Here is a 27,859-nt window from a genome sequence, read left to right as displayed (position 1 = left end):
AATTCCCAGATACAAGTAGGCAAGAAGATTCAGCACTAACAATGAGACAATCCACCTGGAAAACAGGTAAGTATGGGAACTCAAATTCAAGCAGATTATCTAAAACACATCAGCTTAACACAGTAACAACAAATCCAAGAAGGTCAAGCGAGATGACCATTCACGATGTTGTCAATGGCAGTAACAGTTAAAAACAGAAGGCTACAGGTGTTGGTTAGCAGGCTCCTCGCGGAAGGCGAAGGAGGTAAAGAGTCAAAGGAAGTTTCCAAAGAAAATAACGATTAGTGTTGAAAAACAAAAAGGAGGGGTGCAATTTGGGTTCCCAGAGAAAACTGCTTCTAGAAACCAGCGCGATCTCCGAGTCCTTAGCAATACTATAAAACAAATCTCTTCACTGCATGCTAAGTGCTTCTTTAACCTGTAATCCACCCCGTCCTCTCCCCCAAAAATCTGCGTTAAACTGCATTTTAAGAACATTTTAGGGGGGGTAAGCAGCGGGTTTCCCGCTCGACAGTAACTGCGGCCGCGGAGTGCGAAGTTCCACACGCGAACCACCCACCGAGCCGCTCCTCCGAAGTTGCCACCGTCTTGGCCCCGAGTCCCGGGACACGGACTCGCTCCTCCGGCGACGGCAGCCGGGACCGGCCGGGACCCCAGAGCCCGGCGCCGGCCCCTCCCCTCCCCTCCGCCCGCCGCCGTCAATCAACGCCCCCCGGCAGGGACTCGGCTCGGGGGCGCGGCCCGGGGCGGGGCGGGATCGCGGCGCGTCGAGGGCCCCCCACAGCCGCCAGCCGGGGAGCGGCGAGCCCGCCGCCCACGAAACTCAAGTTGCCGCGACCGAGGCCGGCCGACGGGGCGGTCCGTGCGCGGCCGCAGAGAGAAGCGGCGCCCCGGCCGGGCCTCGGGCCTGCCTCGCTCACCTCTCGGGGTGCGCCGCCTTCCTCCGCCGCTGCCGCCGCCTCCTCCCTGTGAGCGCAGCGGGGTCTGACCTGTGGAACCACCATACCAGTCCCGCCCGCTGCTGCAGCGCCGCCGCCGCCGCCGCTCCTCTCCGCCTCAGTCGCTGCTCTTTGTTCCCCCTCCGAGAGCCGCCGCTTCAGCCGCCCGCCTCAGCCGCCCCGGCGGGCCGCCACTACGCCCTCCCGCCCTCTCGGCCCCCGGCCTCGCCCTCCTCGCTGCGCCCGCCGCTGCCTTCGCCTCCGCGCCGCCGACGCCGCCGACACCGACGCCGACGCCTCCTCCTCCGCGCCCCCCTCGTTTTCATTGAAAGCAAACAAGCATCATGGCGGCGGGCGCCGTCCCTCAGCCAGCGAGCGCCCGGACCGCCGCCGGCACGCCAACATCCCGGCCGCTCATTGGCCGCCGTCGCTGGGCGCAACCATCCGGCCTTCGGCGCGGGGGTCGCTGCGGCCCGCCGCGGCCTAGGCCCCGCCCCTCACCCCCGCGCTGAGGAACTGTGGTCCGGCCCGGCGTGCTGCGGGCCCTGCTCCCGGCCTCCCCCGTCCTCTTTCCGTCCATCCTTGGTCTCCTTCTGTTCCCGCTCTCCCCGCTCCGTTCCTGCCTTGGCACTTCTGTTTTCTCCTCTCTGTAGCGCTCCTCCATTTTTCATCTACTTTTTCTGCCTCGGGTGGTCCACTTTTTTTTTTTTTTTTTTTTTTTTTGAGACGGAGTCTCGCTCTGTCGCCCAGGCTGCATTGCAGGGGCGCGATCTCGGCTCACTGCAAGCTCCGCCTCCCGGGTTCACGCCATTCTCCTGCCTCAGCCTCCCGAGTAGCTGGGACTACAGGCGCTGCCACCTCGCCCGGCTAATTTTTTTTTGTATTTTTAGTGGAGACGGGGTTTCACCGTGTTAGCCAGGATGGTCTCGATCTCCTGACCTCGTGATCCGCCCGCCTCGGCCTCCCAGATGCAGGGATTACAGGCGTGAGCCACCGCGCCCGGCCGGGTTGTCCGCTTTTATCTCTTCTCTTCCCTCTTCCTTGATCCTCCTCCCCTTTTTTTCTCCTTTTCCTTTTCCTTAAGCCTTCGCCTGTCATTCACGTCGAAACACAGGTATTTGCCCGGAGCCAGTATCTTGATCTGCCTAAAGACAAGACAATCAGTCGTGAGCAGGCGAATGTTATTCCTTCCTCAATGACGCAGAAAAAGAGTAAGTTAACATACCGTTTCAGTCCATGAATGGTAATTCATTCCAGTACATTAATGGACAGTATGGTGCTGGGCTCCTAGCCTGAGTAACGGACAACAGCTGCTGTGCGCCAAGATCGAAAGGTGTTCGGGGCAAACTCTGGTGGTTGAAGGTGAGCAGAGAAATGATTGGGCTGATTCATGATGCTTACATCAGGAAATATTAGTTGACTGATGGTCAGGGCACAGAGATGAATCAGACCCCACCCAGCCCTGAGTAAGCTCACAGTCTAGGGGCAAGAAGAACACTCAACAGACTTAATATTGGAGGTATATTGGTCTGGCGCGGTGGTTCACGCCTGTAATCCCAGCACAGGCCGAGGGGGGCAGATCAGCTGAGGTCGGGAGTTTGAAAACAGTCTGACCAACATGGCAAAACCCCCTCGCTACTGAAAATACAAAAAATTAGCCAGGTGTGGTGGCGGGCACCTGTAATCCCAGCTACTGGGGAGGCTGAGGCAGGAGAGTCGCTTGAACCTGGGAGGCAAAGGTTGTGGTGAGCCGAGATCACACCGTGGCACTCAGGCCTGGGCAACAAGAGCGAAACTCTATCTCAAAAAAAAAAAATTTGAAGTATATGCTGAAGGGTATGGCGTCAAGGAAAAGGAATAGCTGCCTGCCCACCTATGTGGCAAAGTAGGATAGGCTGCTAACTGCTTCCTGGAAAATCAACCCTGAAGAAATGGGAGTGAGACAGGTTCCAGGAACCAACCGTAGCAGCAAACCAAGGCTTCTGCGTCACTGAAGGCTGTTGAGAGCTGGGAATGTGGGAAATGGGTTGCTGTTGCCTGGGGTGGAGGAGACCTGGCTGGAAGGGCAAGGAAAGGATGAGGGAAAAGCTGTTCAGAGATCAAGATGATCTCCCTCTCCCCAGCATGGCCTTGGGATGGTCATTGCTTAGCACTGCCATGGCATCAGTAGTGACAGCCCAGGCCTCTAGGGCCATAGGACACTGGGCAACGATGACAGTGCAAAAGCCCAGGAGTCAGGAAGAACACATGCAGACCGACCAGCAGGCTGCCTGTGGCCATCCCTCCACAACCTCCTTCCGCCCCAGGCAGGGAGTCGTGCAGCCCTGTGTTGTACAGAGCATCCCAGGCTGAGAGGCCAATGGCACAGACACCCTGCAAGGCCTCTCCTCCCTGTGTGAGTGCCCTGGCCATCTGTGCTCTAGCCTGGGTGCCTTTTTGTAATTTGTATGGCCAGAGGCAGCTACTCTCAGCCCGGTGCAAGGACTCGCGCCTGTAATCCCAGCACTTTGGGAGGCTGAGGCAGGCAGATCACTTGAAGCCAGGAGTTCGAGACCCGCCTGGCCAACGTGGCAAAACCCCATCTCTACTAAAAATACCCAAAAAAAATCAGCTGGGTATGGTGGCGGGCGCCTGTAATCCCAGCTACTTGGGAGGCTGAGGCGTGAGAATTGCTTGAATCCAGGAGGCAGAGGTTGCAGTGAGCTAAGGTTGCGCCATGGCACTCCAGCCTGGGCGACAGAGCGAGACTGTCTCAAAAAACAAACAAAACCCAGAGGTAGCAATCCCCTCGTGACTGGCAGGATCGTACGGAGGTGGGGAGGTCTCGTTGCACAAAATCTTGGTAGCATAAAGCAACAGTTTTACTGTATCTCGTGATTCTGATGCTCGCCCTTGGGGCCGCATGCCTCTGCCAAAGGTGGCAGCTGGGTGTTGAATATCTGGCACCTTGGTGCCCCCTAACGAGGCCTCCCTCTGCAGTGTCTCATCCTTCAGCCTTTGTGTGTGGCCCCTCTCTCCAGCCGGAGGTGATCCTGCACTTCTTACATGGCAACCAGGGGCTCCAAGAGGAAAGCAAAGCCGCCAGGCCTTCTGAAGAAGGCCACTTCCTCAATATTCTATTAATTAAAGCAGTCACAAGCCCAAGCCAGATTCAAGAGGAGAGGACATAAGCTGTAGAGGAGCTGCGCACACATACAGGGCGGGGTGGACTTATTGGAGCCCTCTGGGGAGACTTGCTACCGCCAGGAGGGTACAATAGTGGCTCTGCTGTGCGTGCCCTGTTCTTTCTGCATATCTGAAGAGAACCCCCGGAAAACACCTACTCACCTTTCAGATCCAGATCAAAGTGCCGCTCACGTTAGGCCAGACCTCCTGTTGCAAGTTATAAAACTCACAACTCAGTATTTCTTTGCAAGAAAGAGGGAATTGAATTGAAAGAGGGAATGTGGACCCATTCAAGCATTGTAAGGTGGCATCAAGAATCAATCTCACCTCCTACCTTCCACCCTACTCTCCTCTCTGCTGGCCTCACACAGGTGGGAAAGATGCCACCAACACCTGCAGGCTTAGATTCTACCAGCTTCTCCACTTAGAGAAGGTGCTTCTTTCCTAATGGCCAAAGACCCAGGGCGGGCTCTCACTGGCCTGGCCTGGGCCCTGTTTCTGCTGCAGCCAGGCAGTACCAAAGCAGGACCAATCTGGGATTGTTATGTGTGAAGCTAGGACAGCATGAATTGGTGGCAACCAGCACCATCTTCCCACCATGTGGAGAGATGAGACAGTGATGAAGATGTGGAGTCTCAGCAAGGGCCTGACAGTTTGATTTCAGTGGTTTTTTCCTTTAGCCTGTGACCTATACCAGAACCTATTTCAGGTATACAATACTTTTTTTTTTTTTGCTTAAGTTAGTTTGAGTTTGGCTTCTGTAGCTTACAACCAAAATAATTCTAATTTGACCAGTAAATGCGTTGCACAGATGGATGCGTCACCAGAATAGGGTCCTCATCCGACGTACACAGCAAGTCAGCGCGCCAAGACCCCAGGCTGCAGCACAGGAACAGTTTTAATGCTAGGCCCACGGGATGTGGAGACAGGGAGAAACCACATCTGCCTCCCTGATGAGTCTGGGGCTAGGAATTTCAAGGGTTTTGGAGTGGGCTACAGAGTGGAGCTTGTTGGTTTGTCAAGGAGAGCAGGATGAAGCTGTGTTCTCATGCTGATTTGGTTCCTTTGGATGAGGGTTAGGGGGGTCTTCAGACTGGTTGGCATCGGCTGTTCGACTGGAATTCAGGATCTGCTTGAGCACTTCTTTTATATTTATTTACTTATATTTATTTTTTTATTTTTATCTCTGAGACAGAGTCTTGCTCTGTCGCCCAGGCTGGAGTGCAGTAGCACAATCTCTGCTTGGTGCAAGCTCTGCCTCCCAGGTTCAAGCAATTCTCCTGCCTCAGTTTCCCAAGTAGCTGGGATTACAGAGGCACACCACCACACCCGGCTGACTTTTGTATTTTTAAGTAGAGACGGAGTTTCACTATGTTGGCCAGGCTGGCCTCAAACTCCTGACTTTGTGATTCACCCGCCTCGGCTTCCCAAAGTGCTGGGATTACAGGCGTGAGCCACTGCACCCAGCCTATATTTATTTATTTTACTGTATTTTTGAGACAGGGTCTCACTCTGTCACCCAGACTGCAGTGCAGTGGCGTGATCACAGCTCACTGCAGTCTCAACCTTCTTGGGCTCAGGTGATCCTCCCACCTCAGCCTCTGGAGTGGCTGGGACTGCAGGCACACACCACACCCAGTTAATTGTTGTTGTTGTTGTTGAGATGGGATTTCACCATGTTGCCCAGGCTGGTCTCCAGCTCCTGCCCTCAAGCAATCTACCCACCTCGGCTTCCCAAAGTGCTCGGATTACAGGCGTGCACGACTGTGCCAAGCTGCTTAAGTAATTTTTAAACAAAAGCCTTAGGACTCTAATGTCAGAAATCCCGTCTGTAGTAACAGCGGGGGTGCACAATGGTCAGTGTCTGGGAGCTACATGACTTTCTGTTACAAGGAAGTGGGTCTAAGTGCCACCTGATCAATGCTTAATTATAACTGTATTTCTGTCCAGGATTCCTGTTAACTCTCAGAGGGGGGCCTCAGGTGGGTGATTGAATAATGAAAACGGACACCTAGGTGATGGCCATGGTGGTTGATGTTGCTGTGGTGTCTGTCACTCAAACATGACTGGAGCATTGGAATTCCAACCTGGGACTGGTGGAGAACGTTCTGTGGTTTGAATATTTGTCTCCTCCAGCACTCATGAAGACAGAATTAATAATCAAAAGAGAAGCAAAGCAGACAAATTTGGAAAACTCAGCCTGGCCATGTAGAGTGAAAAAGCGTGTTCAAAAGCAGAAACCAAGAGTGGCCCAATAGTCTTTCACTAAGATAAGTACAGAGAAAAGGATCATCAAAGAGAACGGAGCCGGGTGTGGTGGCTCACACCTGTAATCCCAACACTTTGGGAGGCCGAGGTGGGTGGATCCCCTGAGGTCAGGAGTTCACGACCAGCCTGGCCAACACAGTGAAACACCATCTCTACTAAAAATACAAAAAATTAGTCAGGCATGATGGCAGTCGCCTGTAATCCCAGCTACTCGGGAGGCTGAGGCAGGAGAATCGCTTGAACCCGGAAGGCAGAGGTTGCAGTGAGCCAAGATCATGCCATTGTACTCCAGCCTGGGCAACAAGAGTGAAACTTCGTCTCAAAAAAAAAAAAAAAAAGAATGGAAGAAAGACCTCTAGGGCATTTTGGAGGTCTTTGAGGCCGCCATTGCTGTCACAGGCTCTGAGGCCTAGAGGGCAGAATGGTTTCAGGGGATGGCCCAGTATTGGGAGGTGGGGTCTTTAAGAGGTAATCGGGCCATCGGGACTCTCCCAGGCTGGCAGATCACTTACGCTCAGGAGGTTGAGGCCAGCCTGAGCAACATAGCAAAACCGCATCTCTACAATAAATACAAAAAAGTGCGCCGGGTTTTGGTAGATATTGCCAAATGGCTCATTGAAAAGGCTGTACCAGTTTATGTTTCCACCAACAGTGTATAAAGGTCTGTTTTTCAAGTCAACTAAAACTCTGTCTCTGACTCTGTTTCTCTCTGTCTCTGACATGAATAAGAGTCTAAGGGAAATAAGTATTTGAATTTCACAGTATGTATATGTGAAGCTAAATAACTCCTCAAAGCTTCTTTGATGATGTTCTCAAGGGTAGGTTACCCTATTTTCTTTAACTGAGGTAAAGTTCAACCCACATGAATGAATGAATTCATTCATGGATTAATTAATGGGCTATCATGGGAGAGGAACTGGTGGCTTTGTAGGAAGAGGAGACAGACCCGAGCTAACATCTTCGCACACCCAGCCCTGTTGCTGTGTGATGCCCTGTGCTGCTTTGGGACTGTAGGGAGTCCCCACCAGCAGGAAGTCCCCACCAGATGTGGCCCCTTGACCTTGGACTTCTCAGCCTCCAGAACTGTAAGACATAAATTCCTTTTCTATGTAAATTACCCAATTTAAGATATTCTGTTACAGGCAAAAGAAAACAAATGAAGACAAGTGTGCACCATAACTATATGAGTCCAGCAATTGGATTTGCCAGGGCCCCCAGAGAAACGCAGTGTTGATTACAGACTGACCACAAGAACCAAAATTCACAGGAGACTGATGAATGAAGCAGGTCCCAAGGTTTATTTGCAACAAAAACTTGAACAGCTGTGTGACAAACCCTCTTCTAGTAGGAAAGCACATTCTAGAGGGAAGCAAAGCCATTCAGAGGTTGTTTGGTGAGTCTGAAATACAGTCCTGTGGAGCCATTCAGCTCTTAACAGCCTGACACCTCCTCTCTAGGGTTGCAGGCTTGCTGGCCAAAGATCAGCACTGGTGACAAAAATTTCCCACTGCCATGCAGTGCCAGAGACATGGACACACCCTGGACATCTGTCTCCCCTTCTGTGGACTTGAGGCTTGCAGGCCACAGTTCTCCTTAGATAGGGCTTGGTATCGTAGATGAAGTTTCGGATCCCAATCATATCTTACCCATATTATCTTTTGTCCCTGAGTCCATTGTATTAGCCCGCAATTGGTTGAAAACCTAACTCAAACAGCTTTAAGAGGGAGACAAAGGAATGAGTTGGCTCAGATAGCATTGGAAGACCAGGAAGAGTCCACTGGCTGCAGGTGTGGCTTGATCTGGGAGCTAACGCCACTCAGTTCTGTTCACCTCCATGGTGACTTTATCATCAGGTGCCATATTCAAGAAAAGGGGATACCAGCTCCTTCAAGGTTCAAGCCTGGCAGGAAAGAGAACGTCCCCAGAATGGTCGAACAGAGGTCCTAGGCCTGACTCATTTCCAACTCTGAATCGAACACCGTGTTCTGGGGTGTGTCATACACCAGTCAGGAAGAAGTCACAGGCCCTACTTGTGGAGGCAGGTCGTCTTCAGCTGCACTCGAGCATATGTGGAAAGAGTTGATGGGGGCTGGGTGCAGTGGCTCATGCCTGTAATCCCAGCACTTTGGGAGGCTGTGGCAGGCAGATCACTTGACGCCAGGAGTTCGAGATCAGCCTGGCCCACGTGGTAAAACCCTGTCTCTACTAAAAATACAAAAATTAGCCAGGCGTGGTAGCACATGCTTGTAATCTCAGCTACTTGGGAGGCTGAAGCAGGAGAATTGTTGAACCTGGGAGGCAGAGGTTGCAGTGAGCCAAGATCACGCCGTTGCACTCCAGCCTGGGCGACAAGAGCAAAACTCTCAAAAAAAAAAAAAAAAAAAATGATGTGGGGTAGTCAGGAAAATCAGGGATGCTGTTGCTGGAAGAAAGAGGAATAGAAGCAGCAAGGAAGAAAGAGGCAGAGGCCTGCGGTCCACGTTCTGCCAAGCGTCCACCTTCATGGCACAGGCCTCCTGCCTGCTGCTTCCTTGGGCACCTGTCTTCCTGGCCTCACACTCAGTATGTGGACCTGAGAAGATGCCTTGAGGCCTCAGAATGTGGGAGATGGGCTTCCCATGCAGAGCTCAGATGCACTCCCCAAACTTACCTTAGAGAATTGATGGGAAGGGGAAGAGGTGGCCCATCTGGTTTTGTTTCTGGTTTTGCTTTTTGTTTTCTCTCTCTTAACTTCTTTTTCCTCATTCTTTAACACAGCATCATAACTAAACTGACGCTTTTTGTTTTTTTAAGAGATGGGGTCTTACTCTGCCACCCGGGCTGGAATGCGGTAGAATCCGCCTGCCTTGGCCTTCCAAAGTGCTGGGATTACAGGCGTGACCCACCACGTGTGGCCACTGCACCCTAGCCTGGGCGACAGAGTGAGACTCCGTCTCAAATAATAAAATAAAAAATAGTAAAACTTAAAAAGCAGAAAGGCATGAAAAAGGAAGTGGATATCTCATCCCTATCCCTATTCCAGCCACACTCCCCAGAGACAAGCATTTGAATTGATTACCATGCGCTGGCCTCTTGAAAAACAAACCCGTTGCACTTACTGACTCCTGTGATGAGAACTCCAGATACAGGCAGCCTTTAGGGCTGTTTGACTTGAGGCTTGATATGGGTGACTAAAAGGCCTAGAAATAGGACAAATTTATTTTTAAACAGCATGTTGAGCACATTTCAAATAATACGCTCTATGTTTTTCTTCAACTGTTGGACACTGTTTCAGATGAATTAACCTCTAAATTTAAACCAGTGGGTTCGATTGTCAATTGGGGAAAAAAAAAAGAACCAAACAAAACTCTAGGCGGTTTAGACAGTCTGTATTGTATTGATTGTACTCCCCACAGGAGTTTCTGGTGGTCGGGTGTGTGGTGTGAGAGGCAGGGGGCGTTGGGCAGCACCGGGCTTGGGCCTGAGGGCTGGAGGGTGGGTCTGTTTGGCTGCAGCGCCTGGCCAGGGTGGAGTTCCAGGGAGATGTCCCAAGATGCCAACGCCTGCCGGCAGATTAATCACTGATACTCCCCTGGGAGAAAAACATTTTAAGTTGCCCTGCTACTTATTATGGGATATGATGTATTGGCCTGAGAGCAGAAGCCTGACCTAGGACAGGCTTTTTTTTTTTTTTTTGAGACAGAGTCTCGCTCTGTCACCCAGGCTGGAGTGCAGTGGCACGAACTTGGCTCACTGCAAGCTCCGCCTCCCAGGTTGACGCCATTCTCCTGCCTCAGCCTCCCGAGTAGCTGGGACTACAGGCGCCGCCACCACGCCCGGCTAATTTTTTGTATTTTTAGTAGAGACCGTTTCACCGTGTTAGCCAGGATGGTCTTGATCTCCGTGACCTCGTGATCCGCCCGCCTCAGCCTCCCAAAGTGCTGGGATCACAGGCATGAGCCACCATGCCTGGCCTTTTTTGTTTGTTTTTTATCATTTATTTATTTTAGATGGAGTTTTGCTCTGTCACCCAGGCTGGAGTGCAGTGGTGCAATCTCAGCTCATTGCAACCTCTGCTGCCTGGGTTCAAGCGATTCTCCCACCTCAGCCTCCCAAGTAGCTGGGATTACCATGCCCAGATAAATTTTTTGTGTTTTTTGGTTTTGCCATGTTGGCCAGGCTGCTCTTGAACTCCTGACCTCAGATGATTTGCCCGCCTTGGCCTCCCAAAGTGCTGGGATTACAGATGTGCACCACTGCACCTGGCCTGGACAGGCATTTATTATGGATATTGCCCTTGGAAAGTTGAGGGCATGGTGACTTGACTTTTGTTCCTGGCAGGTTAATACAAGGCTTCCAAAAGTTAACACAAAGTTTCCCAAAACTGACCTGACTGTCCCCAGGACGCCACAACATGCCAGCTGAGGAATGGTGTTTGTCTTAAGGATACCCAAAGGGGTATTGTGCACTGAACGGTGGCCCCACATCTGCTCCCCTGCCTCTGCAGGCAGTGGGTTAGTCTAGAACCCCTGTGCGGGGTCTCCAAGAGGAACATCAGCGGAGCCGAAGGCAAAAATCTGAAGAGATGCAGAGGATGTGGGTCCCCCCAGAGATGGAGGGGGCCACAGGGTTTTATCTGGGAGCCCAGGGACAGGAGTTCCAGGTTTCTTCATGCAGAACTTGATTCATAGGCCACTGTCTGAATTTATTAGGACTCACTCAGTTTCTATAGTAGAAACTGATTTAAAGTGATTTAAGCAGAAATGAGAATTTATTGGCTCAGGGTAATGCTAGCTGCTCTAATAAACAGATACAAACAAAATCTGTGGGTTGCTACACTCTCAGTTTATTTCTGGGCTAGCTAGCCATTGAGGCGTTCCGATTCCACAGGTGACTTCCCCTGTGTGATTCAGGGACCCAGATCCCTTCCTCTTACGGTCCTGTCATCCCCTAAGGCAGAGATTCTTACTCTGGGGTCTGTGTACCACCAAGGAATCTGTGGATAGAATTCAGGCAAAGGGACCTGTGAACTCAATTGAGAAGAAATTTAGCACTGTCATTTTGAGTATAGGTAACAGATCCCAGTGGGATGAGCAGTCCCCTTGTCTATCACTAGTAGAAGCCCCAGCCAGATACTTCCGTACCCTATCACAGTTGTGGGAAGATCTCCCCACCCCCAGTTCCTTTTTTTGAGATGAAATTCACATTATATAAAATGAACCATTGTGGCCGGGCGCAGTGGCTCAAGCCTGTAATCCCAGCACTTTGGGAGGCCGAGACGGGCGGATCACGAGTTCAGGAGATCGAGACCATCCTGGCTAACACGGTGAAACCCCGTCTCTACTAAAATACAAAAAAAAATTAGCCGGGCGAGGTGGCGGGCGCCTGTACTCCCAGCTACTCGGGAGGCTGAGGCAGGAGAATGGCGTGAACCCGGGAGGCGGGGCTTGCAGTGAGCTGAGATCCGGCCATTGCACTCCAGCCTGGGCAACAGAGCTAGACTCCGTCTCAAAAATAAATAAATAAATAAAAAATAAATAAAATGAACCATTGTAAAGTATACTATTCAGTACTATTTAGTACACTCACAATGGCGTGCAACCACCACCTCTCTCTAGCTCTAAAACATTTTCATCACCCTAAAAAAATGTTGGGGGCCGGGCGCAGTGGCTCACGCCTGTAATCCCAGCACTTTGGGAGGCCGAGGCGAGTGGATCACGAGGTCAGGAGATCGAGACGATCCTGGTTAACACGGTGAAACCCCATCTCTACTAAAAATACAAAACATTAGCCTGGCGTGGTGGCGGGCGCCTGTAGTCCCAGCTACTCGGGAGGCTGAGGCAGGAGAATGGCGTGAACCCTGGAGGCAGAGCTTGCAGTGAGCTGAGATCGCGCCACTGCACTCCAGTCTGGGTGACAGAGCGAGACCCGTATCAAAAAAAAAAAAAATGTTGGGGTATCCTGAAATATGGGCCAGGTGCAGTGGCTCACTCCTGAAATCGCAGCACTTTGGGAGGCCGAGGCAGGTGGATCACGAGGTCAGGAGATCGAGACCATCCTCACTAACACGGTGAAACCCCATCTCTGCTATATATACAAAGAAATTAGCCGGACGTGGTGGCGGGCACCTGTATTCCCAGCTACTAGAGAGGCTGAGGCGGGAAGAATGGCATAAACCCAGGAGGCAGAGCTTGGAGTAAGCCAAGATCCCACCACTGCACTCCAGCCTGGGTGACGGGGAGACTCCGTCTCAAAAAAAAAAGAAAGAAAGCCGAAGTGCTTCCTAACCAGCTCAGCCCGAAGCCACCCACATCACTTCGTCTCCCGGCCCTTTCGCAAAAACCAGTCATACCTCCCCGCCAAAAGCAAAGACTTGGGAAGATTTCCACAAGCCTGGAAATCACGTGCTCAATTCTGTCTGAGCACCTGCTTCCGGCAATAAATCTGTACAGTGGAAGAAAGGGCATGAATTTTGTTGAACAGACAAACATTTCTGACACGGTCCAAATACCTGATCGCCAGGTATCCACGTTCACACCTCTTCCGATGAGTGGAACCTACTCTTCCCATACCCAAGGGAGGCCACACCTATCGCCGCCTCCTCCTGAGCCTGTCTTCCACCCTGCTGCCTGGAGCGGGGAGCTGGCATCTGGGACCATGAGAATGAGGGCCACGAGGTCAGAGTAAGAACGGGAGCTGCAGGAAGGCTGGTGGGGTCCTGAGCGTCTTGTGAGGCAGGGACGGCACAGTAGCTGTAGGCTGATGCCACCAGAATCCAGTGGTGGATGTGTGACGGAAGACAAGGCTGATGCTCTGCCGTGCAGAGACCCGGACAGAGCCTGCTGGCCAAAAGTGGACTGAGGGTGTTGGCTTCTAAACCAAGCGGATGATTTCAAAAATGGCCTCAGATTCGTTAAATTGTGAAACTGGATAACAAGCAGAACACGAAAGCAAATAGGTAAAGGACTTGAGTCTTAATGTTTAAAAGCTGTGTCCAGACAAGATCTTTGGCAATGAGTGCTTTCTTTTTTGTTGTTGCATAGGAGTTTCGCTCTTGTTACCCAGGCTGGAGTGCAATGGTACGATCTTGGCTCACCACAACCTCCACCTCCCGGGTTCAAGCGATTGTCCTGCCTCAGCCTTCGGAGTAGCTGGTATTACAGGCGCGCGGCACCACCCCCGGCTAATTTTGTATTTTTAGTAGAGACAGAGTTTCTCCATGTTGGTTAGGCTGGTCTTGAACTCCCGACCTCAGGTGATTCACCCACCTCAGCCTCCCAAAGTGCTGGGATTACAGGCGTGAGCCACCGCACCCAGACAGCAATGAGTACTTTCACATGGAACTAATAGGTTGAGAACAGACCAGATGCCTACTAGGTTTAGGAGGGAAAGGTATTGCCAAAGAAACCACAAATATGGCCTGCAATTACATAATTAACCTCAAAGGCAACGCCCAACCCCCCAAGCCTACACCAGCAGGAAGCAGGTGCTGAAATTCCCAAGTCCAGCGTAACCATGAAAGAAAATAAACCTAGAAAGCAGAGACAAGATCATTTTCAGTCAGTGGGCAGAGGGTTCCCAGATGAGCTGAGCTGAAACTCACTCTACCTCCAGAGCAGAGGGACTGCTGAGGAGAGGAAAAGCAGACGGGCAGGGAGCAGCCCCGCTGTGACTCCACCATCCTCCTGCCTTCTGAGTTACGCTGCTTATTTGTTTGCTGCAACTGTTCTATTCCTCACGCGAATCATAGTCTTTTAGTTCATAAGCTCTAGACCACAGAAGCCATACTGGGATGTAGGCCTTCGGGTCACCCCCTTGGAGAAAGTGTGAGAATGGGATAATATATGAAAAAAGGGTGTGCCTCGCTCAAAATTAACATCTTATATAGCTATAATACAATCTCTCTCTCTCTTTTTTTTTTCTTTTTGAGACAAAGTCTTGCTCTGCCGCCCGGGCTGGAGTGCAGTAGCGCGATCTTGGCTCACTGCAACGTTTGCCTCCCAGGTTCAAGCTTTCTCCTGCCTCAACCTCCTGAGTTGCTGGGTCTACAGGCGCACACCACTACACCCAGCTAATTTTTGTATTTTTAGTACAGACAGGGTTTCACCATGTTGGCCAAACTGGTCTCAAACTCCTGACCTTAGGTGATCCACTGGCCTTGGCCTGCCAAAGTGTTGGGATTACAAGTGTGAGCCACCATGCCCGGCCTCTTTTCGTTTTTCTTTTTTTTGTATAGGTGGGATTTCACTGTGTTGCCCAGGCTAGTCTTGAACTCCCGAGCTCAAGTGATCCACCAGCCTCAGCCCCCAAAGGTGCTGGGATTACAGGCATGAACCACTGCACTTGGCCACTATAATACAATCTCGAACCCAGAAAGTTGACATTGGTTCAAGTCACAGAGTTTATTCAGATTTTACCAGTTACACATGTACTCATTCATGTGTGTGGGGGAGAGGGGCTCTCTGTGCAACTTTGTTACATGTAGCTTCAGGTGTCCACCACCACAATCAAGATACTTCCCTGGGGCCGGGCGCAGTGGCTCATGCCTGTAATCCCAGCATTTTGGGAGGCCGAGGCGGGTGGATCACAAGGTTAGGAGATTGAGACCATCCTGGCTAACGCGGTGAAACCCTGTCTCTACTAAAAATACAAATTTGGTGGAGGCCAAATTGTTTGTATTTGTAAAAATACAAAAAAAAAATTAGCCGGGCATGGTGGCGGGTGCCTGTAATCCCAGCTACTCGGGAGGCTGAGGCAGGAGAATGACGTGAACTCAGGAGGTGGAGCTTGCAGTGAGCCGAGATTGCGCCACCGCACTCCAGCCTGGGTGACAGAGCGAGACTCCATCTCAAAAAAAAAAGATACTTCCCTGGGCCGGACACAGTGACTCACACCTGTAATTCCAACACTTTGGAGGCGGAGACAGGAGGATCACTTGAGCCTAGGAGTTGAAGACCAACCTGGGCATCACAGTGAGACCCTATCACTATAAAAAATACTAGCTGACTAGCTGAGCGCGGTAGCACCAACAGTTCCAGTCACTCGGGAGGCTGAGGTGGGAGAATCACTTGAGCCCATGAGGTTGAGGCTGCAGTGACCCATGATCACGCCACTGCACTCCAGCCTGGGTGACAGAGCGAGACACTGCCTCAAAAAGAAAGAAAAGATACCTGTGTCATCACCCCAACGTTTATAGCCACACCCACCCCTCCCCCGCCCATCTCTAGCTCTGGTCAATTGCTCTTTAAATTTCTTTCATTTATTTTTTTCATTAAACTTTATTTGTTTAACAACATAACGGTTTTTTTTGTTTGTTTGTTTGAGACAGGGTCTCGCTCTGTTGCCTTGGCTGGAATGCAGTGGTGCAATTATGGCTTACTGCAGCCTCCACCTCCCAGGTTCAAGCGATCTTCCCACCTCAGCCTCCTAAGTAGCTGGGACTAAAGGTGTACACCACCACATCCACCTAATTTATTTTTATATTTTTATTTACTTATTTTTAGACAGAGTCTCCCTCTGTCGCCCAGTCTGGAGCGCAGTGGTGCGATCTTGGCTCACTGCAACCTCTGCCTCCTGGGTTCAAGCGATTCTCCCACCTCAGCCTCCCAAGTAGCTGGGTCTACAGGCATATGCCACCACTCCCAGCTAATGTTTGTATTTTAGTAAAGACAGGGTTTCACCATATTGGTCAGGCTGGTCTCGAACTGCTGACCTCATGATCCGCCCGCCTCAGCTTCCCAAAGTGCTGGGATTATGGGCATGAGCCACTGCGCCCAGCCTATTTTTATTTTTTTGTAGAGGTGAAGTCTTGCTATGTTGCCCAGGCTGGTCCCAAACTATTGGGCTTAAGCAAAGATTTGGGGCAAGGTGGTGCGCACCTGTATCCCTGCTACTCAGGAGGCTAAGGCAGAATGATTGCCTGAGCCCAGGAGTTCGAGGCCAGCCTGAGCAACATAGGGAGACCTCGTCTCAACAACAACAGCAACAAAATTTGAAAGACTAAACACTTAACATAGTAAAGACGTAAATTCTCCCCAAAATTGGTCTATAGGTGTACCAAAATTTCTATTAAAATCTCAGCAAGATTTTCTAAATAGATAAAAGCTTGTTCCAAAATTTCTATGGGAAAGGCAAGGCTCTAGAATAGCCAAACAATATTTAAACAGAATAAAGTGGGAGTCATCACTCTTGCAGATGCCAAGTCTTTACTCTTAGCCGCGGTAATTAAAACAGTGTGGTACTGGAGGAGAGATGCGTCACATTGATCAGTGAGGCAGAGAACCCAGAAACAGATTTATACAAATATACCCAATTCATTTTTTGTTGTTGTTGAGACAGGATATCACTCTGTTGCCCAGGCTGGAGTGCAGTCTTGGCTCACTACAACCTCCACCTTCTGGGGAAGCTCAAGCGATCCTCCCACCTCAGCCTCCCTTCCCCAGCCGCAGTAGCTGGGACTACCAGCGCGTGCCACCATGCCCAGCTAATTTGTATTTTTAGTAGGGATGGAGTTTTGCCATGTGGGCCAGGCTGGTCTCAAACTCGTGGCCTCAAGCAATTGTCTTGCCTCAACCTCCCAAAGTGCTCGGATTACAGGCGTAACCCACCTCACCCGGCCTACTCAATTAATTTTTGATGAAGGGAGAAAGTAATTCAATGGAGAAAGGGGTCACCTTTTCGATAGATGGTGCTGGAGCAATTATACATTCATCTTGCAAAAATCCCACAAAAAAAATCCTGAACTAATCTTCCCATCTTCTACAGTTTTTAACTTATAATGGACCTTGGACTTAAATGTAAAATTACAGGACATCTAGAAAAAAAAAAATAGGAGAAAATCTTAAGGACCCAGTCTAGGCAGAGTTCTTAGACTTGACACCAGAAGCACCATCCATAAAAGGAAACGTCAATTAATTGGACTTCATCAAAATTAACTTTTGCTCAATGAAAGACTGTTAGGAGTCTGAAAAGACAAATTATAGACTGGGAGTTGATATTTCCAAGTCACATATCTGACAAAGGAATTGTATCTAAAATATATAAAGGACTCTGTAATCCCAACGCTTTGTGAAGCCGTGGCGAGCGGATCGCGTGAGGTCGGGAGTTTAACACCAGCCTGGCCAACATGGCGAAACCCCATCTCTACTAAAAATACAAAAATTCGCCAGGTATAGTGGTGCATGCCTATCATCCCAGCTACTCAGGAGGCTGAGGAGGGAGAATTGCTTGAACCCAGGAGGCGGAGGTTGCAGAGAACCAAGATCGTGCCACTGCATTCCAGCCTGGGCAACAGAGCGAGACTCCATTTCAAATAAATAAAGAACTCTCAGACCTCAGCATTAAAAACACCAACAATCTAATCAGAAAATATGCAAAAGGTATGTACAGGAATTTCATCAAAGAGGGCATACAGATGCCAAATAAACACCTAAAAAAATTTCGATGTTGGCTGGGCACAGTGGCTCACGCCTGTAATCCCAGCACTTTGGGAGGCCGAGGCAGGCGGATCATGAGGTCAAGAGATGGAGACCATCCTGGCCAACATGGTGGAACCCCGTCTTTACTAAAAACACACACAAAAAAATTTTTTTTTTTTGGCACGCGCCTGTAGTCCCAGCTACTTGGGAGGCTGAGACAGGAGAATTGCTTGAACCTGGGAGACGGAGGTTGGTGACTCTCTCAAAGAAAAAAAAAAGAATAAAGAAAAGAAATTCAGCATCAGCCGGGCACAGTGGTTCACGTCTGTAATCCCAGCACTTTGGGAGGCCAAGGCAGGCGGATCACAAGGTCAGGAGATCATCCTGGCTAACCTGGTGAAACCCCATCTCTACTAAAAATACAAAAAGCTAGCCGGGCGTGGTGGCGGGCACCTGTAGTCCCAGCTACTTGGGAGGCTGAGGCAGGAGAATGGCGTGAACCCGGAAGGTGGAGCTTACAGTGAGCCAAGATCGTGCCACTGCACTCCAGCCTGGGCAACAGAGCGAGATTCCGTCTCAAAAAAAAAAAAAGTTCAGCATCATTAGTCAGTAGAAAAATACCAATTAAAACCACAATGAGGTATCACTATATACCTATTAGGATGACCAAAATAAACAATAGCGATGACACCAAATGCTGGCAAGGATGCAAAGAAACAGTTTAACTCATACATTGCCAGTGAGAATGTAAAAGGATACAGCCAATCTGGAAAACAGGTTGGCAATTGCTTTCAAAACTAAGAATGGAGTTACCATAAAACTCAGTAATTATATTCTTTGGCCTTTGTCACAGAGAAATGAAAACTTATTTTTGTGGAGAAAATTGTACATGAATGTTTATAGCAGTTTCATTCATAATATCCCTAAACTAGAAACTACTCAGATATCTTTCAACAGACAAATGCTGAAACAGACTGATGCATCCAAACCGTGAAGCACACTCAGCAAGTAAAGAGAAAGGAGCTATCAAGACGCGCAGCAACGGGGACGAACTGCAAGAACATTATGCTGAGCCACTCTCAAAAAGATACAAGCGGCCAGGTGCGGTGGCTCACGCCTGTGATCCCAGCACTCTGGGAGGCCAAAGCAGGTGGATCGCGAGGTCAGGAGTTCGAGACCAGCCTGGCCAACATGTTGAAACCCTGTCTCTACTAAAGATACAAAAAATTAGCCAGGCATAGTGGCACACGCCTGTAATCTCAGTTACTCAGGAGGCTGAGGAAGGAGAATCGCAGGAGGTGGAGATTGCAGTGAGCTGAGATCGCACCACTGCACTCCAGCCTGGGCGACAAGGTGAGAATCCATCTCAAAAACAGACAACAACAACAAAAACCCAGCTGGGCATGGTGGCTCACATCTGTAATCCCAGCACTCTGGGATCCTTTCTCCAAAGAAATCCACGCCAAGACACATCATAACTAAACTTCTGGAAACTATAATAATATAGTAATAACAATTAATAAAATAATAATATCTTTGTGGTCGCCCCAATTTTGGAATCTGTAGGTTTATGTCTTTTGCCAGGTACGAAAAATTTTCAGCCACGATTTCTTTGAATACGTTTTTTTTTTTTTGAGACGGAGCCTCACTGTCGCCAGGCTGGAGTGCAGTGGTGCGATCTTGGCTCACTGCAACCTCCACCTCTGGGTTCAAGCGATTCTCCTGCCTCAGACTCCTGAGTAGCTGGAATACAGGTGCACCCCACCATGCCCAGCTAATTTTTGTATCTTGAGTAGAGACAGGGTTTCACCATGTTGGCCAGGCTGGTCTCGAATTTCTGACCTTGTAATCCACCCGCCTTGGCCTCCCAAAGTGCTGGGATTGCAGGAGTGAGCCACTGCGCATGGCCGGTTTTTTTGTTTGTTCGTTTTCTTGTTTGTTTGTTTTCGTTTTTGTTTTTGAGACAGGGTCTGGCTCTCTTGCCCAGGCTGGAGTGCAGTGGCATGATCTTGGCTCACTGCAACCTTTGCCTCCCAAGCTCAAGGGATTCTCCCACCTCAGCCTCCCAAGTAGCTGGGACTACAGGCGCACGCCACAATGCCCAGCCTGTTTTTGTATTTTTTTGTAGAGATGGGGTTTTTGCTATGTGACCCAAGCTGGTCTCAAATTCCTGAGCTCACATGATCTGCCCACCTTGGCCTTCTAAAGTGCTGGGACTACAGGCCTGAGCCACTGTGCGGGATCTGGGATCCTCAATCCTGTTTCAGTCTTCTGTTTCAGCGGGCAGTTGCCCGGGTTAGCATGTAGGTTCTGTCTACTTGTGGGCTTCAGTTCTGATGGCAGTTTAGTTTTCTGAGCCCTCGCAATGTTAGTCTCCTGTGCTTTGTTCTGGTGCCACTGGGGTACCCTTTCGGTCCCTGCTGGTTGGCCTGGTGTTGCTAGATGACTTGCATGGGAAAAAGGGGCAGACGCCACTGGGTAGGGGCAGGGACACATGAGGCTTTGCAGATGCTGCCACTGCAGAGCCCACCAGAGCTTTGGTGGTAAAGCAGGGTGTGGGACACTCCCAGGCTTTGCTGCTGCTGAGGGCAGGTGGCACCGTGCTAGGGTGTGTGGAGTGAGAGCTGGGTGGCCAGGACTGTGTGTGCAGTGAGGGCTGGGGTGGCCAGGACTGTCTGTGCAGTGAGGGCTGGGGTGGCCAGGACTGTGTGTGGAGTGAGGGCTGGGGTGGCCAGGGCCTGTGTGTGGAGTGAGGGCTGGGGTGGCCAGGGCCTGTGTGTGGAGTGAGGGCTGGGGTGGCCAAGACTGTGTGGAGTGAGGGCTGGGGTGGCCAGGGCCTGTGTGTGGAGTGAGGGCTGGGGTGGCCAAGACTGTGTGTGGAGTGAGGGCTGGGGTGGCCAGGACTGTGTGTGGAGTGAGGGCTGGGGTGTCCAGGACTGTGTGTGGAGTGAGGGCTGGGGTGGCCAGGACTGTGTGTGGAGTGAGGGCTGGGGTGGCCAGGACTGTGTGTGGAGTGAGGGCTGGGGTGGCCAGGACTGTGTGTGGAGTGAGGGCTGGGTGGCCAGGACTGCTGCTTTGCTGATCCTGATGGATTATAGGGCCCCGCTGTGGGGCAGGGGCTGGGTTTTGAGATTTTCATCCTGTTTCTCAGCTTTCCTCTCTTCTGGATTAATTTACGTTGTCTGAACTCTAAGTCAGTTATGACTCAAATACCTACTTTTCATCTTCCAAAACTTTATTGTCATTCCTCCTCTCTGTTCTCCCAAGTTTGTTTTGTGGGTTTCTTTGCGCATCCCCTCCTTTACTGTAGTTTTCGTGGAGTTTTGGGGATGAGAGGCTGTAGATAATATGTCATATTAAACAGTTCTTTCTTACAGTTTTTAATTTCCTGCATACCTGTGGTTATATCTCTTTCCTCATTCCTAACATTACCCATATCTGTTGCTTATTTTTCCCCCTTAAAGTTAGACTTGGCAGAGTTTTGTCTATGTTACTATATCCTTTTAATTAGCTTTAAAAAATTCTTATCTCTTAAATTTTTTTTTTAATGGAGACGAGGTCTCGCTGTGTTGGCCAGGTTGGTCCTGAACTCCTGGCCTCAAGTAATCCTCCCTCCTCAGCCTCCCAAAGTGCCAGGATTACAGGTGTGCGCCACCGTGCCCAGCCAGAGCTTTCCTTAACATGAGTATTTTGCTGGTGTATTTTGTTGGCATTTTAGAAAGCACTCATTTATGGATGCTACTTTTGTGTTTCTTTCTTTCTTTCCTTTTTTTTTCAGGGGCTCACACCCAGACTGGAGTACAGTGGCTGCAGTCATGGCTCACTGTAGCCTTGACCTCCCAGGCTCAAGTGGCCCTCCCACCTCAGCCTCCTGAATCACTGGGACTACAGGTGTGCACCACCACACGCAGCTAAGTTTTAAATTTATTTATTTATTATTTTGAGACAGAGTCTCACTCTGTCACCCAAGCTGGAATGCAGTAGCACAATCTCGACTCACTGCAAACTCTTCCTCCCGGGTCCAAGCAATTCTCTGCCTCAGCTTCCCAAGTAGCTGGATTACAGGCACCCGTTACCATGCCTGGCTAATTTTTGTATTTTTAGTAGAGACAGCGTTTCGCCATGTAGGCCAGGCTGGTCTTGAACCTCTGACCTCAGGTGATATGCCTGCTTCGGCCTCCCAAAGTGCTAGGATTACAAGCGTGAGCCACCCGCCCAGCCTACTTTTCTATTTCATTAATTTCTTTTTTATTTTTATGAATTTCCTCCCACTCTCTTGGTATTTATTTTATTATTCATTTACTTTCTAAAAGTAAGTGCTTAGCTGATTTGTTTTCAATTTTCTTTATTTTATAAAATTTCATAGGACTATTTTCCTGAGTTTTCCCTTGTACTCAGTAGCTCTTAACATATAACGTTCTTATTTATATTACTTTATAAATTAATATTTCACTTTGTGTTTCTTCTCTAACAAATAGTTACTTATGAAATTGTAAACCTTCCAGATAGCTTTGGAATTCTGGATAGGTGAAGGGAGGGTGGGGTGGAGCAGGAAGAAGCTCCCCTTGGTAGTTAATTTCTCAGTTATTGCTTCATGGTGAGAAAATATTCTATATGATTTCTACATTTTAGAATTTACTCAGATGTTCTTTACGGCTGAATAAAACAATTTTGGTAAATGTTCCATGAGTATTTGAAGGGAGTGATAGTTTCTGTGAGACTCTCACACTTGTACATCGAAGATAAGGAAAATAGTTTTCATTGCAGCTCTTAAAAAATAACGAATATTGGTTGAGTTCATATTTTGTGCCATGCACTGTTCGGGGTTTCTCAACCATGGCCTATTGACATTTGGGCTGGGCAGTTCTCTGGGGGGATGTCCTGTGCATTGCAGGAGGCTTAGCAGCGTCCCTGGCTTCTGCCCCACTGGACACCGGTAGCATCTCCACCAGTCATTTCAACAAAAATGTCTCCAGACATTGCCAGCTGTCCTCTGGGTGTAAAATCAGGCCCAACTGAGAACCACTGCACTATTCTGAAGGCTTGCATTTATGAATCCATTTAATCATCACAAACCTGTGTGGTAGGTTCTCCTACTGTTATCCTCATTTTCCAAATAAGCATCTGTAAACAGAAGCTGGGTGAAGTTAAAAGTAATTTTCCGGGCCGGTTGTGGTGGCTTATGCCTGTAATCCCAGCACTTTGGAAGGCCGAGGCGGGCAGATCACAAGGTCAGGAGATCAAGACTATCCTGGCTAACACAGTGAAACCCCATCTCTACTAAAAATACAAAAAATTAGCCGGGCGCGGTGGCGGTGCCTGTAGTCCCAGCTACTCGGGAGGCTGAGGCAGGAGAATGGTGTGAACCCGGGAGGCGGAGCTTGCAGTGAGCCAAGGTCGCGCCACTGCACTCCAGCCCGGGCGACAGAGCGAGACGCTGTCTCAAAAAAAAAAAAAAAAAAGTAATTTTCCAAGGTCACAGTGCTATTAAGCACCATTTGTAATTGCAGACAAAACCAGAAAACTCAGACCCCGGAATCACCTCACATGTCATTCGATGAATTGCGGTACATACATGCAAAGGAACATAGGGCAGATTCACTGGTTGATTTGATTTGTGTTTGATGAAGAAATCTCAGAAGCAACATTGAGAGAGAAAAAAGCAAGTTGTAGCTATCTTTCAGATGAGGAGAAAATATGCAATCTCACCTGAAATATCTGGTAATTCTAATTTCAGTTTCCCTTTGCAATTTCCTTTCCATTCCCAGAATTTTCCTTGCGTTTGTGGGAGCCATGGTTTGGATCTCTTTTTCGTGGTCTTTTCCTTTCAGGAAACTGTGTTTCCTCGAGTGTCGAGTGGCTCTCGTGCTTCCGGTCGCATTTATGTGAAAGAAACTACTGGGATATTGGGGGCAGGACTTGTTGACTGACAGCCATCACCACAGTGCTGACTCTGTCCCTCAAGACCAGGAGTGTACTGGGCAGACACACTTCTCCTGGCCTTAGCCAGCCTGGCACTGCTGGGCCCCACCAGGCAGCTGGGAGGGCGCCTGAACTGCCCCTGGCTGGGTGGCCTTAAGGACCCCAGGGGGTGCTGCCAGCTACGATACACCCACTTTCTGCTTCTTTGCAGAAACCTTTATCGGTGAACTATCAGTGTCCCCTCCTTTGTGTTAGGAGCCCATAGGGCCTGTATTCCTTTGCTGTCATTTGAACAGTATTTTGAGAAAACCATAGGCGCTCAACCAAGGCACACTGCTAAGTCAGTTGCCACTCAAGTTTCTGCTTTTCGGCCGGGCGCAGTGGCTCACGCCTGTAATCTCAGCACTTTGGGAGGCCGAGGTGGGCGGATCACCTGAGGTCAGGAGTTCGAGACCAGCCTGGCCCACATGGAGAAACCCTGTCTCTACTAAAAATACAAAATTAGCCAGGTTTGGTGGCGCACGCCTATAATCCCAGCTACTTGGGAAGGCTGAGGCAGGAGAATCGCTTGAACCTGGGAGATGGAGGTTGCATTGAGCTGAGATCGCACCATTGCACTCCAGCCTGGGCAACAAGAGCAAAAAAACTCCGTCTCAAAGGAAAAAAAAAAAAGTATCTGCGTTTCAGCTTCCAAGATTTTCCAAGGTTGTGTTGCTGTTATTCCCTATTCTATTCCCACACTTGTAAGATTTTGTGTGTGTGTATGTATATACACACAGTCATACACACACACACACATACCGGTTGTTAAAATGCTGAAATATCTGGTTAGTAAACAGAAGCTTCCCTGAGCTTCAGGTGCCCCATAGCCCCAGCCTTTTCCCTGAGACCCCAGCCCCCTACACTTTGTCCTGGGTGGCGAGTGTCTTCCTGCCGTTGGCGATTTCGAGCTTTTCCTCACGTGGGAAGGGAAGGAGCTGCGTGCATATGGGTGATCCTGAAGGCTTCACCTCCAGTTTAAAAAGGCTCCCTGGATGATTTTGACTACCAGCCAGATTTGCAAGCCATAGGACAGACAACAGGGCTAGGGTTCAGACTCTTCCACTTCCCACAAGTGGGGTTTTAGAGACGTCACCTCTAGTCTTTGAGTCTCAGCTTCTCCATCAGTGAAATGGGGATGAGGATCTCTTGCAGAGTTGGGAAGATTAGATGCTGTGTGCAGCGACCCTACCCAAGTGCAAGAACGCCCCTCCAGGAAGCTGGTGTCATATACATGATGGCCACCAGGTGGTGCCATCAGCATCGGTGAGGAAGCGCAGCCAGGCTCAGACTTGGGTGGCGTCTGCATCTCCTACTTAGCTTTTGCTTGTGTTGTTTTTTCTTTTAAAATGATGGCTCCCCCAGGAACACAGAATCAGAATTTCCAGGGTTGGGACTAAAACGTGTGTTTTAGCAAGTGGTTTTAGTCCACACTATGAAAATCTATGATCCACTGTTTTTTATAGAGATGTGGGTCTTGCTGTGTTGCTGAGGCTGGTCTTGAACGCCTGACCTCAAATGATCCTCCCACCTTGGCCTCCCAAGTGCTGGGATTACCGGCATGAACCACCGTGCCCGGCCTCTTGAGACAGGCTGATCTAGAGCACCAGGCAAGGGGGCTCTCTGGAGTCATGGGTTCTTGCCCTTGGCTCTCCCTGGCTTTGGCACTGGACCTCCATGAGTGAATGAGCCCCCAGGATTGATAGGATGGCCCCTGATGGAGCCCACGTCCTGGCTTTAATCTTGGCTGTCCCTCCATGACGCTTCTGTGCACATCCTCCAGCCCCATCCATGCACAGCATCTGCGGTGAGGAGAGGCCTGGACCCTGCAGCCTGCGGGGAAACGCCACTGGATAAGTGACTCCTACCGCGGAACACCCCTCAGCAGCAGAAAGCAAAGGAAGGCGTGCCAGGAGGTGCCACAGTCCAGGTCAGAGATGAAGGGACCTGAGCTCAGGTGGTAGAAGGAAGGGAGGAGAGGAAGACTCAAGAAGCTTTCAGGATGTGTGGGGCGGGGAGGAGAGGGATGGGTCTGGAAAAGCCTCACTCCTCCAACTGTGGTTCAGGGCCAGCAGCAGCAGTAGCCGGGCTTCTTACAAATGCAAAATCCAGTGTGTAGCCCCAACTACACAGGAGGCTGAAGCAGGAGGATCACTTGATCCCAGGAGTTTGTGTTCAGCCTGGGTAACAGTGAGACCCTGTCTCTAAAAGAAAAGAAAGGAAGGGAGGGAAAGAGGGAGGAGAAAGAAAGAGAAAAAGAAAGAGGGAGGGAGGGAGGAAGAAGGGAGGGAGCAGGGAAGGAAGGAAGGCAGTGAGTGAAGGAAGCAAGGAAGAAAGAAGGGGGGAAGGAAGGAAGGAAGTGAGGGAAGGAAGCAAGGAAGAAAGAAGAAAGGAAGGAAAGAAGAGAAAAATAGAGAAGAAACGAGAAAGAAATCCAGAATCTCGGGCCTCCCAGGTTTGCTGAATGAGAACCTGCATTTTAACAAGACCTCCAAGTGATTTGCACGTGGCTTGAAGTGTGCAAAAGCCCTGGTCTAGAGTGTGCAAAGCCCTGGTCTAGAGTACCAACTAAGATGCTGGCTGTTATGAGTGGGCAACAGTGACATCACCCATGGCAGAGGATGGAGGAGGAGGAGCAGCAGGAGAAGGCCAGGGGCGGTGGGGAGGGGAGGTATCTGAGTTCCACTGGAGTCTCCAGAGTTGGAGGGAGCCTGAGGTGACCAGGTGCAGTGTTTGGGAGGAGCTGGGCATGTGCCTGAAGCTAGGGGAGGGTAGGGCCTTGCAGGAGGTGCAGGAGTGGGAGCTGGGGGCACACCTGTGATGGCTGGAGTCCTGAGTGCAGATGAAATCTCTCTGGGAAGTGGGGTAGCAGTGACAGTGCCCAGATGGCCAGTGATATGGATGGAGTGGATGTGAGCTCAGTTCCTTGACTCCATGGTTAGTGTGGTCTGCCCAGGGCCCTCCTCAGAGTTGCCTGGCCCTTGTGACAACTTGTCCACTTGACACCTCCACACAGTGCTTCACTGGCTTGCAGTCCCCAGCGGCACTCCTGGCCTTCCTCCTGCAACCTAAGTCGTTGCTGTCTGAGGCGTCCCCGCCAGGGAACGGCACACCACACCTGCTCGCTTCTGCCAGAATCCTGGGCGGTCAGCCTTATCCCCAAGCCTCATTGATTCTGTGCCCCAAATCCATCCACTTCTCTTCATTCCACTGCCACCACCCTGGTCCAAGTACATCATCTTGAATCAGATGACACAAAGGGCTGTCCCAGGACCCAGCGCTGACCTCTACAATCTCCTCTAACCACCGCAGTCAGAGGGACTGTCCCAAAATGCTAATCCACTCCCACGTACTTCCGTGTGGGCATCTCCGGTGGCTTCCCATTGCTCTCAGAACAAAGCCCAGACTTGTCACCAGGACAATGTTGCTGCCACAACCTCTCCAGCTCTGCCTGGGTCTCTCCCCGTGGCTCTGGCACCAGCCTCCCCCGTGACCTTCTGCCTCCAGCCAGGCCGGCTCTTTTCAGCCCCGGGACTTCCTGTGCGCCCCCAGATCTCCGTAGTGGGCTCCTTCCCTTCCTCCCCACCTCAGGGAGGCCTTGTGCATCATTTCCATTCTCAGCACCATCCCCCACAAGGGACCTGCGCTGCAGCGATGCATCGGCTCATTGCCCTGGTTACTGTCCGTCTCTCCCCACAACTATCAGCTTCCTGCAGTGAGGACAGCGGGACCAGACACGCATGTTCACTCTGGTGTTGAGTGGCCGGCCAGTGCATTCCATAATCCAGAGAAATCTCTCAGGTCCCTGGGGCTGAAGGGGTTGGGAAAAGCTTCCTGAGATAAAGCTGGAAAGAGGGGCAGGCTCTTTGTAAGTACAGACTATTTTGGGCAGAGTCGAGGGTGAGAGATGAGACTGAAGCATGTGCACAGGAGATGAAAGAGACCAACCTGGCTGCAGGGGGCTGTGGGATGACAGCAGGGGTCAGGATGGGAGTGCAGAGGGCCTCAAACACCAGCGTGGCGAGGCTAGATCCAGCAGACCCCAGAGGCCTCTGACAGAGTCCAGGTAACCCTGAGCTCTGGCCCCGATGTCCTGCTCCTGACCTCTGCGCCCTGGGCCAGCCCATATCC

At 50.4% G+C, this 27,859-nt stretch overlaps 2 protein-coding genes across 34 annotated transcripts in view; one reads left to right on the top strand and one right to left on the bottom strand.

Moving 5' to 3' along the window:
* The window catches only part of CNOT6 (CCR4-NOT transcription complex subunit 6), an 86,527-nt gene extending 85,240 nt beyond the window's left edge, over positions 1-1,287 (bottom strand). For 4 of the 6 annotated variants that reach the window (XM_078004315.1, XM_078004318.1, XM_078004317.1 and 1 more), the window contains exon 1: positions 921-1,287. The gene's annotated coding sequence lies outside the window, so the exon portion shown is untranslated. 6 annotated transcript variants of the gene reach the window in all.
* Positions 1,288-1,504: 217 nt separating this feature from the next.
* The window catches only part of LOC106999066 (uncharacterized), a 47,687-nt gene continuing 21,332 nt past the window's right edge, over positions 1,505-27,859 (top strand). For 10 of the 28 annotated variants that reach the window (XR_013395054.1, XR_013395060.1, XR_013395059.1 and 7 more), the window contains exons 1-2: positions 1,505-2,149; positions 21,546-21,658. Coding sequence is in view for 1 of the 28 variants with exons in the window: in XM_077937539.1 (XP_077793665.1) it covers positions 2,134-2,149 (16 nt within the window). In the remaining 27 variants the exon portion in view is untranslated. Of the gene's footprint in view, positions 2,301-18,724; positions 18,874-21,545; positions 21,659-23,277; positions 23,489-25,511; positions 25,659-27,859 lie in introns of those variants that run through there. The other 18 variants (XR_013395062.1, XR_013395061.1, XR_013395066.1 and 15 more) reach the window with 12 other exon arrangements.

This window comes from Macaca mulatta, chromosome 6, assembly GCF_049350105.2.
Source record: "Macaca mulatta isolate MMU2019108-1 chromosome 6, T2T-MMU8v2.0, whole genome shotgun sequence".
NCBI lineage: Eukaryota > Metazoa > Chordata > Mammalia > Primates > Cercopithecidae > Macaca > Macaca mulatta.
This window is presented reverse-complemented; position numbering and strand designations above follow the sequence as displayed.